The sequence below is a fragment of the Astatotilapia calliptera genome, chromosome 17 (assembly GCF_900246225.1).
Source record: "Astatotilapia calliptera chromosome 17, fAstCal1.2, whole genome shotgun sequence".
Classification (NCBI taxonomy): domain Eukaryota; kingdom Metazoa; phylum Chordata; class Actinopteri; order Cichliformes; family Cichlidae; genus Astatotilapia; species Astatotilapia calliptera.
The window spans coordinates 11126436-11150166 of NC_039318.1; the positions used below are offsets into that span (position 1 = coordinate 11126436).

At 41.5% G+C, this 23731-nt stretch overlaps 1 protein-coding gene across 16 annotated transcripts in view; it reads right to left on the reverse strand.

Annotated features, from left to right (window-relative positions):
• Window positions 1-2931: 2931 nt before the first annotated feature.
• The window catches only part of lrrc7 (leucine rich repeat containing 7), a 149192-nt gene continuing 128392 nt past the window's right edge, over window positions 2932-23731 (reverse strand). For 7 of the 16 annotated variants that reach the window (XM_026148023.1, XM_026148027.1, XM_026148024.1 and 4 more), the window contains 13 exons: window positions 22632-23138; window positions 21719-21943; window positions 21373-21628; window positions 20915-21265; window positions 20411-20653; window positions 18513-18725; window positions 17132-17299; window positions 15340-15459; window positions 14995-15205; window positions 14557-14807; window positions 13050-13142; window positions 9288-9362; window positions 2932-6585 (listed from right to left, as the gene is read on the reverse strand). In XM_026148023.1, coding sequence (XP_026003808.1) covers window positions 6475-6585; window positions 9288-9362; window positions 13050-13142; window positions 14557-14807; window positions 14995-15205; window positions 15340-15459; window positions 17132-17299; window positions 18513-18725; window positions 20411-20653; window positions 20915-21265; window positions 21373-21628; window positions 21719-21943; window positions 22632-23138 — 2824 coding nt within the window. In that variant the 3' untranslated portion in view covers window positions 2932-6474. Of the gene's footprint in view, window positions 6795-9260; window positions 9363-13049; window positions 13143-14556; window positions 14808-14994; window positions 15206-15339; window positions 15460-17131; window positions 17300-18512; window positions 18726-20410; window positions 20654-20914; window positions 21266-21372; window positions 21629-21718; window positions 21944-22631; window positions 23139-23731 lie in introns of those variants that run through there. The other 9 variants (XM_026148026.1, XM_026148021.1, XM_026148033.1 and 6 more) reach the window with 7 other exon arrangements.

Consider the following 23731-nt stretch of genomic DNA (forward strand, 5'->3'; position numbering starts at 1 on the left):
TTTAGTATTTCTTTCAGAGTCATTTTCAAATTATTTCCTGTTTGCTAAATTTAGCTAACCTATATTTTTTAAAAGTTACATATAGATATATAAGATGAAGAGCTCTACTTCCAGGATATGTTAAACTATGAAAAGCAATCTATGCTTGGTTTAATAGACAGGAAACTGTTATTGATCATTTCATCCAACTAGCCAAAGAGTATCTTTTCCTAAATGATATGGTGTCCTTTTGTTCCACTGCCTTGTTTATCTTTGTTTTACTGTGACGTGGTGTGTTTAATGGGTGAGCATAAATCACCTTTAGAGACAACCGTAAGACTAAAAAGATGAAATCATTCAGAGAGTGACATTAGAAAAGCAGAGTTCATGCATGCTGGAGACACACTGCGCCTGTGTCTTCATGTGGACAGTAGAGCAGTGGTAGGGACACTTCCATCAGCATAAGCATGCAGCAGCTGAATGCAGGTCATGGACCCAGGCTCTGGTATTGTTATTGATTAGGTCAGAAGAGCTTATTGACCATTTTGGTGGGTGCACATAAACTCTCGCTCTGTATCTCTTACAAATTCTCGCCAGCAGTCACTCTGATTCCAGTATAATATATGAGTCAGAGTGGGGAGTAAATGCATGCATGATTGTGTAAGTGGGTTGGTCATGTGGCAAACAGAAGTATCTTTTTGTCCAATGCAGTGTGTAAAAGACAGAGTAAAGAGGGAAGGGAACAAAAGGGCGTCATTCTGCTTTTTGCCAGAATGTACGTTAGTGTGTGGGCGCCTGTGTGTGTGTGTGCGGTGTTACTCTCTATTGTTTATTGTCGGCTGATACCACAGTAAGCAGACTTGTTCTACAGTGGGCTCTGATGCCAAGAGAACAGTCGGGAATGGTACAAACCTGCCACCGGATAGAGAGTTTAGAAAAAAGGCATCTAACTTTCAGTTTGGTTGCAGAGACAAAAACTCAGATGTGTTAAAAATACACATCACACACATCATCAACAGGTACTTAAATTCCTCTTGACAAATATCTGTTAGTGTTGTTTGTTTACAGTTACATGTGCATTTATTTGTATTGAATGTTAATGATGCACATAGTTGATTGAGCAATGCAGCTGACTTTATGCAGGTAAGTCAAAATATTTTATGAGCTGCTCACATGTTTAGAGTGCAATGTGTTAAACTGAAAACTAACTACTAATGTATCTGTGATGCATTCAAAAATACTGGACGTCATTGAGGAAATTACATATTTTCTTTATTACCTTTTTGGATAAATTTTTATTATATTAAAAAAATTTGAAAATATATAGAAAAAAACCCATTTGCCTTATTTTAAATGGCAAATTACAAAACAACCCACGTACTTCACCATACTGTGTAATGTAGACAAAATGACTGCTGAGTAACTGAACACACAGGGCAATGGACTCCATCCATCCATTTCAGGATCACTGTGAGGGCTGGATCATATCCCAACAGCCATAGGGCAAGAGGCGAGGTGCATCCTGGACAGTCTTATCAGTCTGTCAGTCACCCCAGAGTACAAGGAGAACATGCAAACTCCTCAAAGCTGGGATTTTCGTTGGCCTACAAATGAACTCATTGATTCATTCTCATTAAATTTCCTTTTCACTAATTCCCACTACATACATTGAAGGCTTCTGGTTAAGTTCATAAAACGTTTTGGTTTCAACTAAGATTTCCATATAGAACTGTTAAGTCTAATTGTTGAATGTTGTCATTGGGTTTCTTAAATTTGTAAGTCTGAGTTCAATCTATAGGATCAAGACATCCCTTTGTCTCTGACCACCTCTCCAGCCACTCTGTGCAGGGGGAGGTTTTATTGCAGATACATCCTATCTGAAAGATCTGTTTCTTGTGATGTTGCTTCCTGCTTTTATGATCCTTTTGGTGAGCAGGAAGTCATGCACACACACACACGTTCTTGCACATGCATACAGGTGCTTACACATACACACACATAGTGCCTTGTCTTAGAACCATTGGGGAGTTTACTGAGGGATCTGCTTGTGCTGTGCTGTGTACTGTAACAGTTTGTCAATAAATAGCTGCGAGGGAAGCTGCTCTTTGAAGGATTTTGGGCATGAGACAGGTAAGGAGCGTGAGCTCCAAGAGCTGGTTCTTGACCAAAACTTCCCTCGTTAGAGAGTGAAAAACCGGTTGAAGATGTTCTGTTATGTCTTGTGTTCTTCATGAGGAATAAGTCTCTAAACTAGCGGGGCTTGTGGAAGCACAGACCCAACAAGAACCAATTACTACTTTCTGGATTTGAATTATCATGTTAAATCGTTTGCCTTAATTGCAGAGTAACCTGTGTGCATGAACTAGTAAGATTTTCATACTTACCGCGATGCGCCAAGCTTTTTCTTCAACGTGGGTTTTGAGCCCCAGAAGAGACACACTGTGAGGCACCTGTCAGAACTCGGCTGACCCTCTGCGATCTACAGCTCAGATAAGTGTCAAGAATAGATGAGATGGATGGATCAAGAGGGATGAAGAGGAGTCAGGCTGTTAGCCTAATGGACAGAGAGACAAAGGAGCATCTGCAGAGATGATGAGAGGCCCTGCTGAGTTTAATCCACAGAGGTAACTGTAATCTCCCACAGACCTGCTGAGGCGATCCTCATCACTGTCTTTTCCTTCACATAATTTATCCATCGGTTCCTTTTCTTTTCCCATTTCACTTTTTCCCATATTCACCTTTCACCATCTTCTCTGTTCTGTTCAGCTTCTTTCACTGCAGCATTACTTTCATTCCTTATTCTGGCCCCTGCATTTCCCGCATCTGCATTTGAACTCATTTTTTTCCTCACTCCTTTCTCCTGCCTCCCCTTTTCCTTACACATAAATATGGAAAGAAAAGTGTTGTTTTATTCCTCCACCCTCCTAAAAACAGCTCAGTGCACCAGGAGAAGCCCATATTACCAATAGTGACATTTTTATTATTTGTACAATAGAGACTTTAGTACATTATTCAAAACACTTCTTATATACTGAAAAAATGGTACGTCCCAAAGCCCAAAATGGCTCCAGTATAATCGCTGCACAGCATTTTTTCAATTTTATACATATATTATTTTTTGTAAAAACTGTATCTTAAATAGTATGTACAGATAGCGTCTGCAAAATGCATTCTAAACACATGATATATATTATATATACTTCGGCAATTACATTTCTCCGCATTAATACTCAAACTTAAAACTGGAAGGATTTCAACTTGCATGTGCAAATAAATAAAGAAATAAATAGTTTCTGTTAAATCGTCACTAAAATTTGTCCAACTTATAAACTCGACAGCGTTTCTCTCTTCGGAGGTCAAAGTACTTTTTGTCACACAACAGAAGAAGCAGCATTCAAGTTGGGTAGGTGTAGGTACTGCAGAAAGCATGAGTACATTCACAATCAATATGAGTCATTTTTAAATTGGATTTCATTCACAGCTATGTACAGTGACACCGCCCTCATTTGTTCAGCTCTTTTAGCAGTTTAAACACATAGAAAATGACTGAATTTTTTTTAAATAGTCATATACATATATATAATATATATTTGTATAACACAAATTCACAATTACAGTAGAAATACATTTTATACAGTTTTGGATAGTACATGTGTAGGTCTCCAAGTCATACTGTGCGTACTTCCATCCATAACTTTGTTATAAGTGTCATTATAAAATATCACAATTTTTGAGCAAAGCTAAGGTATATCAATATATTTAGAAAGAATTACCTGAAACATGTAGTAAAAAATAATTATATTATCAAACCTTTTACTCTGTTCTCATCACAATATCTTTGATATTTCAAACTCTGAATAGGGTCGGGGTAGGTACCTGTGGTTAAATCTCCTAACCACATGATTAAACTGTGCCGTGTTGTGTCTCCTATTGACAAAGTGATGGAAATCATATTTGGAGAGTTGGCACAAAAAGGGTACCTGTCAAGTGAAATCAAAAGGACAGTGAAGGATGGTTCGCTCCGGATGAAACATCAGATGTTATGCAGAACAGAACAAAACTCACTGCCATGAAATGCCTTCAAGACCCATGGTGCATTTACATAAAGACAAAAAGAGACTCTGTATTTTAGTCAGTATATCTTCTCAAGCGTGACTATAAAAGTCAGACTACAGAGCAAAGGCTTTCAATCTCTGTTTTGGTGTTTTGTTTTTTTTCCTCTTTTTGCTTTTTTACATAGAGTCTATTGCTACGGTGGCCCTGAGAGGTCAAATGCACTGCAATTTTAGGAAACTTTGGCAAATGGAATAAGGCTGCAAAAGCTAAAAATCAAACAAAAAAACAAAAAACCCCTCACAAAACACAACGGAAGTGTTTTGGGGACACAATAGCATGACGGAACAGCTGCCGACGTGAGAAGCTAACAGTGATCGGCTAATAGCAAACATATATTTATGTTATTATGCGATTTAAACACACAGTACCTTGCATTTGTTTTCCCCTCACAAGAATCCTCCACTTCGTTTAAGCGTGTGTCGGTGCAACCCTTCGCATGTTTTGGTTCTGTCACATTATTATCTCCCCTAATACACTTCCATTGTGTTTTTCCAAGGTTTTTTCTTTTGTGACCTTTTGTAGCATTTTTCTGTTTGCAGATGTTTTCTTAAATTGCAGTACTGTTGACCCATCAGGTCCACCGTAACTTTCATTTTCCCTGCTCTTTTAAATAGTTTGAGCATTTACCAGCAAATTCAGCAAGCCTTCCGTGTATGCCGAGTATCAATCAGCACCACCTTTTACAATTCATGTGTAACCGAAAGCACATGTGACACAAATCAGATGTTTCCCCGATTGTCAAAAAAAGAGACGATATCTGATTTATCCTCCTAAAATGAAACCTTGCAGATGCTTGTAGGGGCATTAGTGTCTCACACTGCTTTCCACAGGAAGGCCGAAGGTCAGGAGACTTCAGCAGAGGAGATGCTGAAGCCGGGTCAACGACTATAGAACAGCTTACCGGCTCATTGAAGCCACGTTTTTGATTTTAGTGTGTGCTGGGCCACAAAGAGGTAAAGCTCTGATATTGTTGTAAATACAGCCGAGGAGGCTGCATATGGCACAGATCAACAAGCAGCACTTAGTGCTTTAATACGTCTAGAGTCTTCTAGAGAGTAGAGACAGCCATTTTCTGTTGGCTTCTGGACATCTGTCAGTGTCCAGTGATGTAAAAGCATGCTGTGACTTTATAAACACATCAAAAGGGATGTGACATCACTGCACAACATAAGACAGGACTTTAAAAAGATGGCACCGTTAATATTAATGGACCAGTTTTATAATGGAAATGATATTCTAAAATGAGGGATGCATTATGCAACATTGCAGAGAATAGATATGTGTAATTTTATGTGTGTATTTGCCTGTTAGTTTATGTGCATGGCAGTGTGTGTAAACATTAGCATGACTTGCTCAATAGATGGCACTGCAGGACAAGTAAGGCTCTGCTGAAAAGCTCAATGGGCCGAGCCTCAGAAATATTGCTTTAGCTCCTTTCAGCACAGCTGTGCAAGCAACAGCTTTTTTTAAGAGAAAAGAAAAAAAAAACAAGTAGCAGTGATGAACTATGAAAAGTGTTTTCTATACAGATAAAACGGTGATATACTCTTTAGAAAACCATTTGAAGAAACGACCCCTGTATTTCCACAGGAGGGAATTGAGAATATAGTTTATCAACAATAATCATAAGAATCATAAACTTTTAAGAGCTGTCTGCTCAGGCCCCAAGGAGAGTTCTAACAAGCTGAATCTCTATGTATGTACACAAGGCAGAGTCTTAAGTTTCAATTTCTGTACAGTGGAGGCAATAACCTGCAGAACAGAACAAAAAATATATCGGAGGAGTATGAAAATCAAAGACGGTGATAGAAAAAGGACTGAAAAGTGGGGAAAAAGACGGAAGATGCGAAAGAAACAATAAAGCTGTGAAGAACAAGGAAAGCGAACCATGTGCTACACCAAACAAAATACTTTAAATTCACAATGGACGGCAGTGGAGAAAAGAAAGAAAAATATCCCAAAATCTAACTAACCGACAAAAACTACTCAGACTGACCGCTCAGATGGCAGCTTAAATCACAAACCAACCACAAAATCCAAACTGCAGCAGCCCTGTAGGAACTTTAAAGTGTATAGTCCTCTTGCGGTCCGTCCAGCCGTCGATCAGATCAGATCGCTGACCGCCGGTAGACAGAAGAGCCGATATGTTTCCTATGGTACATTTGGCACTGGTATTTGCCTTTGGTCCAGCAATAGGCAAATAAATGTCTGACTGTTCCCTTAAAAATGTTTTAAAAAAACAAAAAAAGGGGGGGAAAATGTGGCTCAATTTTCAGTTCCATAAACCTCCAGAGGAGGGCAGGTGGGATGGCGTGGGATGGCGATGAGCAGAGTAGAGAAGCGTTGCTGTATTTGTTTTGTTTGTTTTTAAAAACTATTTTAGCGCGTGCTGCTGTCTCTCAGAACCATCAAGTCCACCGTCCGCGGGAAACTCTTCAGCAGAGAGACGGCTGTCTCGTGCTCCATGTGTAAAAAACTATGTCCATTAGCCTGCAAGGCAAACACGCAGCACAGTCAACAGCATGTGTGTGGGTGCACGTGTGTATAGAGGTATATGTGCTGCGGCTCGTTTAAGTTTCCCATACACATGTCTATGTGTGAGTGTTTTGTGGAAGGATGGAGGGTCACTGCCATCATTATCTCAGTAACACATCACTGTTGGGAAAAAGAGAGAGAAGAGGAGGAGCTACACAGTCATGCTGTAGAGAGAGAGAGAGAGAGAGAGAAGGGGTAAAGACAAAAAAGGGCTTTCACATGAATTCATCCAGCTACACTGTAAGTCTGTGGAAAGAAGATGAAGGGGGAGGAGAGAGGGAAACATGAAAGGAATGGCACATGGGGGGTGAGGGAGGCTGAGCTATTACCGTAAAGCACTGACGTCTTATTTTGACCTCAATCCATCTCAATAAAATGCGTGTAGCGTGGTGCGAGAGTGCGATTTCTACTGTTGCTGTTTACTGTTTATTGATTCAATTGGACTGCTTTACATGGGAGGCGGATGTTCAATTATTATTTGGCTGATGGGGAAAACATTGCTGCGAGGCACATCAATCCAAATAACTTGTACTTGCGTACTTACATCGTTTTACTCCTATTTACTTCAAATGAAACCATGTTAGATTGTGTTCATGGGTAAAAATACATTTTAAAAAAATAACCCACCTGCTGTGTTCAGGTGCTTTCAAATCTAAGGCCTCGGCTGAAGCTATTTTATATTAAGAACAGCTTTCTAATAATGTGAAGACGTAACCCATGGCTTTCTACTGATCATTGAAATTGTTTATTCAAGTGGTCGCTAGTCCTAAAACATGGACGTTTATTGACTTAATTAGAAATCATCACAAGCCACTTATATTGTACCTGATATTCAGGCTTTTTCTGACATCCTGCTTCTGGAGTTCAGTAAATAACTGTGGTCAAACAGTGAGTTTTCACTGCTTCACTGGGCGTTATGTAAGGATTAAAATTAAAATTATACGGGAGGAAACTATAAGGACGGGCATTCTCTGGGTCGTCTGGGTTGCAGACCACATAATGTAAAGCAGAATTCATCCAGCGAACATGCAGGAAGCTGACCTTTACAATGTGTAGTAGAGCACAAAGATTATTTATCATCAGATCCTGACCCATCCGCGTGTTAATGAAGTCGCTGTTTATCGCATTCGCAAATGTGCGCATTACTTCTTTTTCTGTGTGAGGCTGAAGATACTCAATTGAATTAAATTTTATTTATATAGCAACAAACCACAACAACGGTTGCCTCAAGGTGCTTTTTACTGCAAGGTTGCACTGAGACATTAATCTAACACACTTCAGATCTGTTTGAGCTCCAGAAGCTGTATTTTGACAGCCCTTTAAATTTGGTTGGTAATGGATGTAAAACCACAGATCAGTAAAAAAAAGAAAAAATAGTTCATTGCAGTCAAACTGCTGGAAGAGCAGACACCCAACACACTTTAATTGTATATCAACCTCTCTGTAGAAATGGGACTAACAAAAGAAACAGTGTTCACTGGAAAAACTAACTTCACAGCCTTTAAAAAGTGTGCATACCCCTCATACTGGGATTCTCCCTACACATTAAGTTTGGCTCATTTCAATTCTGCTCTGTTTCATTAAAACACCAGTTTCAGTGAGGACCAGAAATATTAAACATTCACGGTGAGGACTCAGTGAAGAGCTGCAGGACAAAGTCAAAGCTTTAAACCGTGCGCCTACGCAAATTACACACTTGTTCTGATAACCTCTCCTCTTCCCATTAAACAAATTAACACTTCTAACAGCAACTATCACAGCCACACAGGGTCCAAAATTGACATGCTTCCTTTTGGTGCTAAATTCAGTGCAATTTGCAGAAAACTAAGCTGTACGTCTTAGTAGATCACATTTGTGTGATTCAATACCCTCCTCCCAACATTCTGTGCTCTGATGGCATTTCACAAGTGAACAAAACTAACACTGCACCTTTGTAGGAAATACCAACCAATAGCTATTTAAAGCAAAAAGAGGTTTTTTTTTTCCATTTGTAAAAATCTCCTGTGCCATTTTATTTATTTCCCACGCTTGAAAAACTACAGTGGCGAACCTGTATATCTGCAATTACCCTACCTTTATCCTGTGTATAAGATGTCCAGTTCAACTGTTTTACATTTTATGGGATTTAAATGCTCTTTGTAATTTGCTTTAGGATGATCTCCAGTGACAGGTTCAGGTGCCTGTCAGTTTTGTTTATCCGAGTAGATTAGAAGTCAGTTCAGCTGTTTTTATGAGATTACATGTGCTCCATTTGTAACTTTTACTGCAATTTCAGCTTTTCCTATTGTCATTACAGCAATGAATAACAAATGACACATTGCTAAAAGCTACTTAAATCTGACTGTGATCTTTGACTCAAAGGCGCACGGGTGTATGTGGGGGGTGGTGCTTGATATTTTGAGGTGGCACGCACGCACACACACACATACAGGTAGAATATTTAGCAGGAAAGCCTTACACACACACACACACACACACACACACACACACACACACACACACACACAATCTACAGTTAACATAAAGATTCAGTAGGATGACTACACCCTTGCTTTTCACCTCACAGTTTAATAAGAAAAAAGGGTGGGGCTGGGAATGGAAGGGACAAGATGTGGATGTTTGTGATGTCTATGTGATGGCGAGTGAGCGGGTGTTACCTGCAGTATCTTGTCTCCGGGCTGCAGGGCGGAGGCGGCAGGCCCGTCATGCTGTACCCTAGTAACAAAGATACCCTATAAGTCAAAATGATACACCGTTAGGACAACACAGGGACACGATGGTTTAGAATCTTTGCCTTCTCATTCTCAACTCAATATCCAACCCTCCCAATAAATAAATAAATAAATAAATCACTTTTAAATATATGGCCAGTTCATCAAAGCATTCTCTTTGTTCACAATTTGGAGAGGCATGCAAATACTGCATACATATTTTGACACTGAAACTGTTATGCTGTAAGGTGCTTGTGTTTCCTTCAGATTAGCGGCTCTCTTAAAATTTACAAACACTGGGTGATAAAGCCCTCCCGAAGAGACAAAAAAGATTTAGCAGCTCTTTTTAACAATATAGACTTGGCATATATATAAATATATAAATATATACAGTAAATATTTAAAGATTATGGGAAGAAGAGTAGACGTGGGATGGGTTTCTCACTATGGGAAGGAAGTAGGTCGCGGGCAGGGCAGAAGAAAAATTCATCCCCCATATTTTCCCTCAATAACCCAAGGCAGAGATTGTAAAAACACCAACATCTTTTCACCGAGAGCTGAAAGATGTTTTTGGACACAGAAAGTGTAGGACAATGCACCTGTATCGACTCAACACGGTTCAACAGGTTGTGTTGAACACACGGATATATTTGCCATAGAGAGGTGACAAATAGGACGTGTAGTAGTGAGAGTGCAGCAGCACCTACATACTACAGTCTGTGAGAGAGAATGCAAGAACAAACACATATATTGCATGTTAAACAATTCCACAGGGGAAGGGTTAGTTCAGTGACTCCACGTGAAAACAGTGACATTTAGTATACAGTGAGCCTCATGCATGCATATACAGATAAAATAATTTCTTCACCAGGATACAAACTGGTTTCATTTTGCCTGCAAAATGCTGTGTACGACGCCGTTATTTGTGTCCATTCTTTACGGCGTCGGCACCTCGAACGGGTACGACAGCGTGGCCTTTCTGATCTAATATGAAGCTCACTGTACTTTACAAAAAAGTTTAGTAGGGGCTAAAACTGTGTAGCATTAGTCACACCAATTAAACATTTACACACAACAGAGCAGTTGCACACAGAGCTGCAGCATCTTGCAAAATCCTTCCATCTCCAAAAAAAACTTCTACACAATCGGGAACAATATTAGTAATGTTTCACACGGGGATTTTAGACTTTTCCTTTAAACATGTAACATGTGTTTGTATCTCAGCAGCTCAGTGCGCAACAACAGTACATCTAACAACAGAAGGGACAGAAAATTGGATTTTCAAATGTTCCTGACCCAGATTTAACAAAAAGAAAACATAATAAAATCCGTGTTCTGATCCTTAAAACCTTCAGTCTTCTGTTCTTAAACCGACCCTGAGAAGCTCAAAGATCAAAGCCCAGATCCCAATCTGGTCGATACATGAACTAATTCCCTGTCTCTGCTTGCTGAGTCCTAATTAGGCAGACGTAAAACTGGCCCAGTGGCTTAGAGGGCCTCAGTGAGTCCTGTAAGTCCAACATCGAGGCTATTATCATCATTGCTTCTTTTTAGACACCTGTTGATGACTTCTGATAGATTTTTGAAAGAGGAAAAAATTTATCATCAGGTACATGAGAGCGGTACTTAAAGAGGTATATTTTGTAAACTTTCAATTATTTGGAGATCTAGCCTGGAGATTATTCTGTTTCTCTGCAAAAAACAGAGACAGATAAAGCTACATTTTTAAAGAAGGTATTTTTTTCTGTTAGGTAAAGAGTTAAAAGCAAATATAGATTTAATTATTTTGTATAGTTGTGTTATATTTGGTGGTTTTGATACCAATTTCCTACTGTACCATCTGTGATTCACCTGGACATGTGGGCATGTCCCAGACCCATCAAAGCACGAGTGCAAATAACAAGCTGTCCACCAGGGGGAGCCACAGCCCTGTGGAATAGCCACAGCTGTAGTAGGCTCTGGGGATCCAAAACCACAGATGTATAATTTAGTAGTCAAGCTGTTTTCAAACATACAGCCCTTGTTAACTCTTTCACCTCGAGTTCATCTGAAAGCTAACACTGGCTTTAACCAAAAATAGCTGCAAACACATCAGACGACAAACAGATACACTCTCACGAATAGGCCAGAAAAGAGATTCAAAGAATAATCAAAGGCATCTGCTTCTAGTTTGAGTTGAATTTGGTGACAAATTGACGCCCGAGGTGACTACCGCTGATAAAACTCCGAAGCACCCGTTAATGGCTTCCGCTTGATGCCTCTCACGTGTGAATGAAACAACAGCGAGAACAAGGATTCAGAGGAGGATGCTTGTAACAGTTGCGGTTGTATCCCGGCACTGTAACTTTGACAGCAGACAAATATCCTCCATCTGCTCCCTCCATGTGACCCTGTGGGTTAGTTAGATAAAGCAGACATACAGTCTATATAACATGACACAGGGGACATCTAAATCAATATTTCACTTTAGAACATTTCCTTTGAACCATACATGCTGACGACTCAGTGGGAATCACTGCGAATATCCAGCAGATGAGCAGTGACTGACTGACACGTCCACTTTCGCCATTCGCCGGACGCCACAGTATGTATGGTAAAAGCAAGCGTTCGGTTCTAAAGTGAAACGTCACCAAGTGTTCCACAATGCCCACTGCTCCACACTAACTGGATAGATAACGTAACCTTATCTCGTATTCCTCTGACAAAATGTTCATCTGCATTGACTCCATTTTCTGCCCGTGTAACGCGGCATTAATAATGTACAAACTGCAGCTAGTGCAAGACCTATGGATACAAGCAGAGGAGGGAGGATTAAAATAACTGCACGAGTCAGCAACTGTTTCACCAGTTGTCTGCTTCAAAAACTAAAATGATGAACTGACAGTTTCCACATAATCAGTCTACTCCCGACTCGGAAGAAACTTCCCCGTTTGTTGCAAGGGTGCAATGGAAAGCACTCTTTCTGTGTGCTTTCTATTTATAGGGCAGTCGTCTCCTCTGTTGCTCAGAATAACAGTCAGTCAAAATCTGTCATATAACCCTGTCCTTAGATCAAAGTGGTGAACATCTGAAATCACCCACGGTGTCCCAGAACTGAGCAGCTTTCCCAAAATAGCAGTCAGAGCACCACGAGCAGCATCGCTCCTTTAGACTGACTGCAGCAGTGTGTTTCTAGGACAGACTGCCATGTGCAGCAGGCCTTGGGGAGCTCCAACCCCAACAGGCTCTCTGTCCTGGCATACACTGACAGACACTGTCAGACTCAGAAGTAGGAATGATAAGAGAGTTTGGCTTATCTTATATTTGCATGCATGTGGACATAGCTGTTTAAAGTTTGCTGACCAACCAAACAAGGAGCTTTGCCCTGGATGCTGTGCAGGTATTTAGATCACATCAAAACAACCCTAAAATTAAAGTATGTCAGACTCAAGTATCATAATCACTAGTGAGTCTAACAATGCTCAGATTTAGTTTTGGAAACACCCCCAATCACACCTTAGTGTTTCTTTATCAAATTAATAGCACAGCCCTACATGTAACATTATGCACTCAAACACACCCACAGCTAACCACGTTAAGCGGTTGCCCCACAGACAGACAAACAGACAGAGAAAGAAAACACTGCAGTAACAAGCAGCAGTTTCCATGGCAACTCTGAGGTAAAACCGGGGAGGCTGCGATTGGCTGGCAGGCCGGGTCAGCTCGTACCATGTCGGAGGGTTTGAAGGGGTTCCCCTGGCCACTGATGCCACCAGAGATACTGAAACCGAGACCAGGGTTCTTCTCTATTCTCACGCACAGCTACAGAGAGAGGAGGGAGAGATACAGGAAGAAAAGAAAAGAAAAGAAAAGACAAGACAACAACTGAAAGTGAAATACAAAGTTGTGAAAAATCACCGCACAGACAGACAGTGACCAGACAACATGTGGAAGTGCGCTCGTGTGTGACGGGCAATATGTTTTGGCACCTATGCTGTATTGGAGGTCTTTTATGGAGCAACAGCTGAGGCACTGAGATCTTTGCTTTTTGTTTAGATCTTCAGGTTCCCACCTCAACTGGCACTCTAATCTCATGCTTTGAAAGGTCTAATCTAATTTAATCCCATCTCTGTCACTTTTTAAAATGTTTCAGCCCAGGCTGTTGCAGTCAAGTGGCTAAAATTGCATTTAGAAGCATGAGATATCTCAAGATTTCCCCCTTTAGTTGACTGCTGCCTTGTATTGGTCTAATCCAAGAGCAAAGCAAGGTCTGCAGTTTAAAAGTTAATCTTGTACGGGCGGGAAAATTGCAATTTCCCAAATGGCCAGTTGAGGCTGGCTCCAAAAGTGAGTAAATTCCCCATGGATTCCAATGTTGGCCTAGTTTATATCAGAAAAAAAAAAACATGTTTACAGCCTGTCAAAAGCTACACATCTAGACTTGGTTTTTGGTTCTGGTCAGCCCATCCAAGTCTGTAAATCTGTAAATTAATATTTCAGCATCTTGTTTTTAATTGTAATTAGCACAAACTAGCAGCCACTAGTAGGTATTTGTATGATATACACATCAAATCTTTGAATAAACCTAGCTAGTCTGTGAGAGAACACTAACTAGTGTTAGCTGATAAGTTAGTGTTCCACCCTTTTGGTTTCATCCAAAGAAAGGTGGCGAAGGATGGCGCCGTAATCGTCAAGCTTCAACACAGAACTCCAAAAAACCACTGTGTGATGCCACAGGGGCAAAGTCTAGCTTTCTTTTTATTAACAGAGTGAGTGCTACTGTGAAAATGTAACTCCGGTAACTATGGTTATATCTGGTATCAATAAATTCTCCTTGCGAAACTGAGCATCTAATCTGAACCCTCCGTGTCCTCCTATTAATGAAACTGATGTAAACAAGCACTAATCGCTCTATGAGAGATTAGTTTGCGGGTTAGTTACCAAACAGCGGATCATGGAGATTGAGGGGAACAATTTTTCCAGTAAAGATAGAGCTAAACAAAGCTGAAATTAGTTACTGAGAGGTAACCCTACATGCAGGAGCATATTTATTCCATCAAAGCATTCACATTTACTGCTACGGAAATATCCCTTCCCCTATACTGCATACGTAATAGTAGTATAAGTAATACTGTATATAGTAATATTAGAAGAGCCCATTTTTGAAAAGACCTCCAATATTGCTTTTGGTGTGGTTGGTGCAGGCAGACACATGAACAGACAGACAGACAGATACCTGCTCCTGAAAACCATCCGTGCTCTTCTGGCCTTTAGTCTGCAACAGGCAGCGAGCGCTCTGAGGCCGTGGGTTGGTGTGGGTGGTCATAACGACCTGGTTGCTATGGCCCATGCCCTGGTTGACATGGTACTGAGGATTGGTAGCGGGCTGATGGGAGGTGTGAGAGGTATGGGGGTTGTACTGGGGTTGGTTTCCGGATTGGGACAGGGCCATAGGCAGACCACCGCTGGGGTAGGCCTGTCCAGGGGCTGTATGGAGAAAAACAGGCTGGTAGCATCTAACTCTAAAACAAAGCTTCTAAAATAGATATGTGTACATGCTGTTAATGTGAGGCCCATGGATTACTGCTGCTAATCAAGATTTCTACATTCTTGCTTAAAAAAGTCTCCTTGTGAACATTTATAAATAGAAATAAAATGATTTTATTGCCAATACCCTGGGACATGTTGCCTTGGTACTGTCCCGGCCCCCCAGACGGAACCACTGACAGCTGCATCCCTTGGTTGTATTGGCCTCCTTTGTTCATCATCCCATCGTAGCCCTGCTGACCCACCACACGATGAGGTGTAGTGGCCGAGGAGGAGGAAGAGGAAGTGACGATCATGGTGTTGTGTGATTGATGGGAAGGGTTATGGGAATGGGCGCTCTGTGGAAGGAGAGCGGGAATACATGTAACGTGTGATTAAGAGTAATTGCACAAATAGTTATCTTTATCACTGAGAAGATGCTCAGCATAAAAACAGAGATGAGATGCTTCACTGAGATGTGAACAGGTCTCACCTTTTTTAACAGGTTGTCAGGTGGGACGTCCCTCCTGCCGAGTGAATAGGGAGCCCACTGGTTGCTTCCTGACACCCCCTCCTGGTCATTGTCCAGCACGCCACCCTGCTGAGACGGGGTCTGAAAGAGACAAAGTGGTCATTACTGACAATGAACATTAAACTCTAGCTACCCCAGTCATGTCTTCCTATTATCTCCTGGAGTTTCAGACAGCTCATCTGAGATTCAGTTGGAAGAATGAACAGAGCTGGAACAGATTTTTCTCCTTCGAGATGAAGTCATGTTAGGCGGTGATAAAACCTGTGATATCGTGCTCAACGTGAACAGATTGCTTTTATGATTCCCCCTTTTTCCCACACCAAAAGCCCCCCTAAAAACCCGCTTAAATGAGAGGAGTTTTTCAGAAAAAACCTTGAAAAATTGTAACACAAAATGCCAATGGAGTCTAAGTAAAATGCCCTTCAAAATAAAAGTAACACATTTCAACAGGCGTTAATTTTACTTAGACTCCATTTCCATTTTGTGTAGCACTTTTCCCCAGTTGTACTACTTTTGCAGACAAATCACCATCTTCCATATAAACTGCTGGCAAACGATGGCAACCTGCAACCTATTTCAACCAGTGACTGGCAGCAACCTCCTACAAATACTCGAGAAGTGACTGCAGAATACACAGTTTTTCTTAGTGACCAACTGGTGGTTGCTAGATTGTCACCATCTGGTCCCCAGGCCTGTGTGACTGAAGCCTAAATGAGCCGTGCCCACATCAAACCACTGAGATATTCACAGAAATAGCGACTGAAACTTTAAAAAGTTTGAAATAGCAATTTGGTCTATTGCCATTTCAGATACTGATGTTTATAGTTTATATTGGGGTTTTTTTGCTGTTGCAAAGAAACAAAGAATGTGTCTTTAAAAAAAGTACTTGTTTTCACCTTCTAAGACATCATCAGCAATGGCTCCAACCCTAACTATAGCCCCCCCCCCCCCCCCCCTTTTTTTTTTTTTTTTTTTAAAAAGAGTCAATTCTATCTGTCTCCAAAATATAGAGTAAATATAGACTCATGAGTGCTAGGCTATCACCTAGCACTCATGAGTCAGACCTTAGAGGGTTAAAGTCATTCTGCCCTTCCTCTGGGCCTCTAAACCAGTCCAAAACCGATAATTAATGATTATCAGAAAATCAATGGGCACTACATTCAGAAGATGTCAGCTTCATAAGGCTGATGTGATATTGAAACAATATATTGGTTTATCCCTGGAAAAATAACCTGAGTAGTAATCTGTTTGTTTTCCAGAGTTTAGTGCCACTTCGTGGAGAAATGACAGCGATATTAAAAGCTGGTAACAGCTAAGCTGGCCTAAGATGATTGAAAACGCTGTAAATGAGGAATGCCTAACATGTGTCAGACAAAATTTGACAGACAGACTGTGACTGCTGCAAGAAAGGAAAAACAAGTTTCTGTTTGTTGTTATGGTAAGTGACATATTTCAAGTTTTAAATCCTTTAAAACAAGCCACCACCAGGCTGCCACACTGGGCACTGAATGATTTCAAGTCATGCTGAGAAAAAAAACAAAAAAACCCACGGGATTTTAATGGCTTTCTCCAATTCTTATTGTTGGGTTGTAGACAGGGAACATATAACAGTGACTAAAATAGATTGCATGGTCATTGTTTTGTTTAAATAATAGTTTGTATTAGCGGCGAGAATGTAAAGAGGGAGTAGCTGAAGTTGTCTTTAATCATATACTGTAAGCATCAGTAACATTGTTCTTGGAGGGATACTCACAGCGTTAGCAGACGGAGGTGGAGGTAGTGGCAGCCAGCGGCCAGCAGAGGGCTCATGCTTAGTGTTATTGTAAAGGTTAAAGTTCAAAGTGCTGCTGCGCCCCTGGCCGTGACCCCCGCCCTGACAGAGCATGCCCAGCGTGAGCGTGTTGTGCTTTAGGACACCACTCTGATTGGAGAAGACAACATCACACGACATGGGTGAATGTGGGGAGGGGGGGAGGAGGAGGAAGGGGCGGAGCCAACACAGCGGGCTGTAGCATGGCGACAACACACTGTGAGCTCCACAAACAAACAAACAACAATAACACTGATAATAACAGATACAACAACAGCAACAACAACAAGAGTGCAGAGCTGCTGAAAGCACAGAGAAATGTTAGCTAGTGATCGGTCAATACACACAGAACAGTGCGTCATACAGGCAACAACAGGTGGATCAGTTCATTCCAACATTTGTATGTAAGGCTTTTAGATTAGCTGTCGCGTAACATATCTGACAAACAATTAAACCAAACCTATAACCAAAAGACTTCATTTTTGATGATGCATCAGGCACCGTGTGATGGGTTTGGTGGATCATATTGTTTAGATTCTGCAGGTTTTTATCTTTTTTTCATAACTGCACGCTCCAGACCTCCTCCCTAGCATGTCTGATTGTCCTGTCTGCTGAGGTACTGCTTCTCAGTAATTAGTTTGACATTTTCAAAAATAGGCTCATTCGCTTTCTTGCTGGGAGTTAGATGAAAGGACTGATAGCACTCTCATGTTTGCAGGTAAGTATAAAACTGGAGGCCAAAGAAAGATAGAAATCCAGAAAACACCATTCAACAGCTCAATCCATCCTCAGTGCTCAAAATGTGAGAATTTGATTGGATTACTTTGCCTTTAGACAGTTTAAGCTGCACTTCAAGTCTGTAGCTTTTTATTTATCAATCTAAAGTATAACTGAGCTGTCACGAAAGTATTTTCCTAAATGTTACTCCTTTGCAGTGATACTATTGCACGATCCTTAACATGTGATTGTGCAAAACAAACAAAAAGGTGAAAATACAGGTTTTTTTCAGCGCCATTAAAATCCTAATATGGAGACGATCCTGCTGACTTTTATTTGTTCACAAAAAGAAAGACGATTTGAGGACACGACAAAAGATCAAAATATTTATCACAATACAGAATTTACTGCGCTGTCTGTCGTAGTGAGTTTGTGGTCGGTCAGGCTGACAGAGTGACGGTGTGAAGTGGAAACACATGAAGCCAGACATGAATCTGGTTAACCTTACAACACAGACTTGCACAAATACACACAGGGAGGGCTTCCGAATGCTTTCTATGTGTACGCGTGTTTCTCTCTTACGTGTGTGTGCACTGCACTGACATACCCTGTCCAGTCGTTTCGCCTCTATGTGCCTGAGTAGCTGTTGCCTCCAGTCGGCAGGCATCTTGGAGGTGATGTCTTCAGGTTTCTGGGGTACAACAGGTCTTACTTTGATGGTGTCATCGGGTGGCTTCTCGGGGCAGGTTGCCAGGGTGTAGTCAGGTGGCATCTTCTCTAGCAGGGCGGCCATGGTGGGACGGGCAGACACCGGACGTGCCTGAACACAAGGGAGTTAATATTTAAACATAAAAATGTACAAGGTTCATAATTAACAAGTGTTCATATTGGAACATTTTGTGGATAAAAAGCTAAATGCAAGACGGAGACCAAGTGTCAGTTTATCAAGTGGCAACAAATTAGTGTTTTTTAGGTATTAAATGACATATGTAATGCTATTTATGATGCTTACAGCTTGTTTCACTCCCACAAAGTGGTTTAAGGACTTAAATAAACAACAGACTAGTACCACTGGATGTTCCTCAGAAGGACTAGAACACTTAAACTGCTGTTTTATTCTGCCAACCACTTGCAATCACAAAAGGAAAGACAGTGTTGGTCAGTTGTTTAAATCAGTATCAACCCTACAGCATGTTACTAGTTCTGTGAGTGTGTACAGATAGGTTTTTGTGTCAATTGTTACTTTACGTGTACTAAAAAGCAGGAAGGACTCAAAACTCAATGCAAAACATTTAATGTATAATAGTCTCACTGTTTGCTTTCTTAGTTTAGCATCGATTTGCGATGGACTGGCAACCTATCCAAGGTGTGCCCTGCCCCTCATCCAATTACAGCTGGGACAGCTTCCAGTCCCAGTATGACCCATAAGAAATTATCACTAAAAACACAGTACTTCTGAGACTAATCGCTATCTGCTTTAAAGGTGTCTTTGGGTGTATGTGTGTGTACATGTGTGAGTGGATAAGTGGATCGATGGACAGACGGAATTACTTTGAAAGGTGATCCAACCGGCAGCTGTTATATTTCAGTCTGGATCAATAGGTGGTCTGATCAACTGAGTGATACTGCTGCTGTTTAGCAAAGCTGGAAATATTACTAATAGCGATCAATGTCATTGGGTCACATGGCACATGTGAACGAAGATAACACAACAGCGATGCAAACATTACACCAGCTGCCTAAAGGTGAGGCTCTTTGTGTAACAGCTGGTGTGTTTTCCAACCTTCAGTTTTGAGTGTTGGCTAATGATGGCAGGAAAAAGACAGCGGCCACAAGCGCTCTATGTAAGCCCTTACGTTCATTCCCATGCCCAGCTTCTTCTTGTTGAAAGGTGCCAGATGAAGTGATCTGCACATCTAATCAGTATGCTGCTGGACACTTCACTGTGACTAATTTGGGAAAGTCTAACTTGAGGGAAATCCAGAATAGCCTGAAGGGATTATTTATGGACGAGGGATCGCCTTCAGAGATATGACTGAGGCAAAGGACACCAGTGCTATGCCTCTTAGTTCGCTACTACAAAAACCTGAACCTGAGTACCTATAAGAAAATGGAAGTGAAACAAAGCTATAATTCTGCATCCTCAAAGAGACGACATAAAAGCAGGCATATTAAAAGCAGGGCAGATTATTCTGCTGTGTTTCTGTGTTGTAACTGAATCACTGTGGCTTTTGACTGCTGACCACACAAAACAAGATATTTGAAAATGTCAGGATGGGATTTTGAAAATGGTGATCTGCCCCTGTTATTGTTTTAAGGCATCTTTAAAGAAGGCAAGTGATACTTAAGTGAACAAAAAGAAACTGGCAGATTTGCCTGTAAGGAAAATAACTGTTAGTTGGAGCCATTATGTTATAACTGTAACATGACTCTTTCACTTTAATACTGCCTCTTTTTAAAGGGCTCAGTTAAGTAGAAACATAAACACACAGACAAACAGTGTACCTGAGATGCTCCGTAGGTCTCGGTGCTGTAACTTCTGGCAGACAGGGGACGCCGCTGAGTCAGGCTCTTGGTTGGATAACCAATCATGGGCTTCTTCTGCTCCTGGTAAGTGGGGTAGTCGTCGTCATAACGACCGTTTCTCTTGTTGTGCAGCATCTGACTCTGGTTGTCGGCCATATTACTCATCGCGGAGTGCTCCATGGGAGTGGAGTAGACAGCCCGGCCATAAAGAGGGGGATCCACCTGAGGGTCACAGATGGGAAGTGAGTGGGAGTTTAAAAAAAACAAAAGTATGAGCTTTCATCCTGGCCTCAAATAAATGCATGGGGATGGGGATGACTTTCAAGTAGAGCCTTAACAAAAACTAATTTTGGGTCTTAGGGAATAAATAGTGTTTGAAAGAAACACATTTCTATGATTTACTTTACATTTCAATAAAGTACATGAAAGGGAAAATCACATCCATTTATGGAATATGAGCATTACTTGTTTTGTTGTGCTTACCTGTTGTCTGTACTGAGACTCTTGGAGCGCCTCCTGCTGAGCTTCATGAACCCGTCTGAACAAGGCGAGCTCCGTAGAGCTCACCAGTGAGTCCGCTCTTCTTAGAAATCCTGGTCTGGAGCGCTGACTTGGGATTGGCTGCTGCTGCTGGCTGGGCGGACCATCTTGGTTGATTGGCGACTGGGGGAAAGAAAACATCTCCAAGGGTGGATATGCACGATACCGAGGGCTCACTAGCTCTTTGGGTAGTGTCTTCCCTGGTTGGTTGAGGTACTCCAAAGCCTTCGATGAGTGGTTGACATAATCTGGTGTGTTTGGGAAAGGGGGAGGGACCCGGCGATCCATGGTCACCTGATTGGTAAGAACAGAATTGTTTGTTTAACTTTGTATTGTTTGGTTTCAATCAGATTATTTTAGTTTTATTGTGTATGTCTAAAAACGTAATATATGAGCGCTACCAATGGTTCACAACTCCATCGAACCTGCGGGTTGTAGTTGTGGTCAAAGTGGTAAGCCTTTTGTGGGATGGCAGGTTTTTGGTTCTGTCTCTGGTTTTGGTCGCCAGATCCGTGTCCGGGGTATCCCATCTCCTCATCTAACATGGGGGCAGACTGTGACCGTGACATGTTGGTCTGCTCCATAGAACCGGGGAGCTCTGGACGGTCCAAACTAGTTTGCTGCTCAATGGATGAACTATAGCTGTCCATGGGAATGCTGCAGAGGAACGTGGCATCATTAGAAATCAACTTCAGTAGCTGCAATCGAGCTTGAGCTTTCTTTAAGAAGAATCAGAACAATATCTACCTGTAGACCTTGTAGGAGCCAATGTCAATCTCGTCTATGCTCTGTGACTTCTTAAACTTGGATCTCGTCTCCTTCATCATGGGGGACAGGCGATCTGAGCTTTTACTCATCACCACGGTCACCTTGTTGACCCCGCCTACACTGAGCTGATCCTTCCTGTTTTGCTCCCCCTCATTGTCGTGATATGTCCAGCTGCCGGGCAAAGGCACTGTGCTTTGCTGAAGCCTTGGGGGAAGAAATAATCAAGGATTATGAGTTGATGATAGGGATAAGTGTTTTTCAATTATGAAGCACAGAAACAAGCTGGATTAGAGGAGTGTTACAATCGTAGAAACTGAATTTTTTGGCTAATGCAAATTACTTCCACACCATCGGTCAGTTTCTTGTGACGCAGCTGCACCAAAATTTGAGACTAAGGCTACAGCTCACAATTATTAGAAATTAACGTTTTTTTTTAACTTTCTTTGGCATATCAAAATGACCTTGCACTGTCCCCAGAAATACATTTTATAGTAACATAAAACTAAGAAATGAAAACTGAAATGCTTTCACAATCTCAATTTAGTGACACTTTGGTGTTTTTGCATTGCAACAAAACTAAGTTAAGTAAGATAAGATAAGATAAGATAAGATAAGATAAGATAGAACTTTATTAATCCCTCGGGTGGGTTCCTCTGGGAAATTCGATAAGTAAGCTGATTTGTTATTTTATTGATGTGCAAATAAAAACAGTCACAGCTGTAAAACTTTCAAATCAACGGCTTTAGTTATAACAGCTCTGATATGTTTATTTACTAAAAAAAACCCAAAGACTGCACTGTAAACAGGATTTGAGACCTGCAAACTCTTGGAATTATTAAGCTTTCCCAATAAAATTATGTATTTCAATTGTAAATGACCGTCAGTCACTTACCTTGGATCCATGTCCTTGCGATCAGGATTGGGGCTGGAAGTAGGTGTAAGGTCCAGCTTGGAAGGAAAAGCGGTTCTGTCCTCCAGGGGGCTCGGGGTCCTGGTCCAATTCTGCCAGGGATTCTGGGAAGGATGTCCGGAGGATTGCGAGTCATTGTCCTGGTTTGGTCGTTGGTTGCCGTGGAAGGGGAGCGTCTGGGTGTCCAATTCCAATGGGACCCCTACAATTCGGTCTTGCCTAAGGAGGGGGCGGCGGCCGTGTGTTGATGAGCTGCGAGGCTTAGAGCCCAGCGGAGGGTTTCCCTGACTGGTGGTAGATGAAGGAGGATCCAGAGAAGACTCCTCTGCATCGAAACCCGTGTTGTCGTAGTGAGGTGCGTCAACCCAGTCAAAAGGCTCACTAAGTGGACGCCGATCCCCACGTTGCTGCAGGGTTCCTGATGGAGGAGTTTCTCTCTGAGACAGCAGGGGCTTGGAGTCAATGGGCTTGGGAAATGACTGGGCAAGTCTACAAAGACAGAAAATATCAATCACTGATTATACTGTGGGAGAAAAACCAAGAAGATCAAAATTGCAAACAGGCGACATGCCACGTGGATGTGTGTTGCACATTCAATCAGAGACAATGAGCTCAGAGGACAGATCAACTTTCTCTCCCTTTCTCTCTGATGCCTGTCACACCCATTAGGCCAGAAACCATGTTTGTGTTAGTTATTGTTTACAAGAGAACACATGCCTTCAAACTCCCTCGCTACTACTTACAGACTGCAAATATCATGTTCCACAAGTAGAAATAAAATACTGCAGTTGTACCTCACTTCAGGGCATGTGGATTAACAGATTTAGTGTCAAACAATACTAAAACCAGCTACCATCCTCCAGGGCCTGCTTAAAACAAGAAGAAACATGGGAAGGACAAGGAGAAGAAAACTAGCATTATTGGACACTATGTTTTGACTGAGCTAAGGAGACACTGTGGTGTCTAACAGAAACAGAAAACATCCGTAAGGTACAGCCAGACAGTCCAATCTGCTAAACCGAAGATTATCGGTGGAGCGAATTTGAACATCTGTGTGTAATATAAACACATATATTGCACAT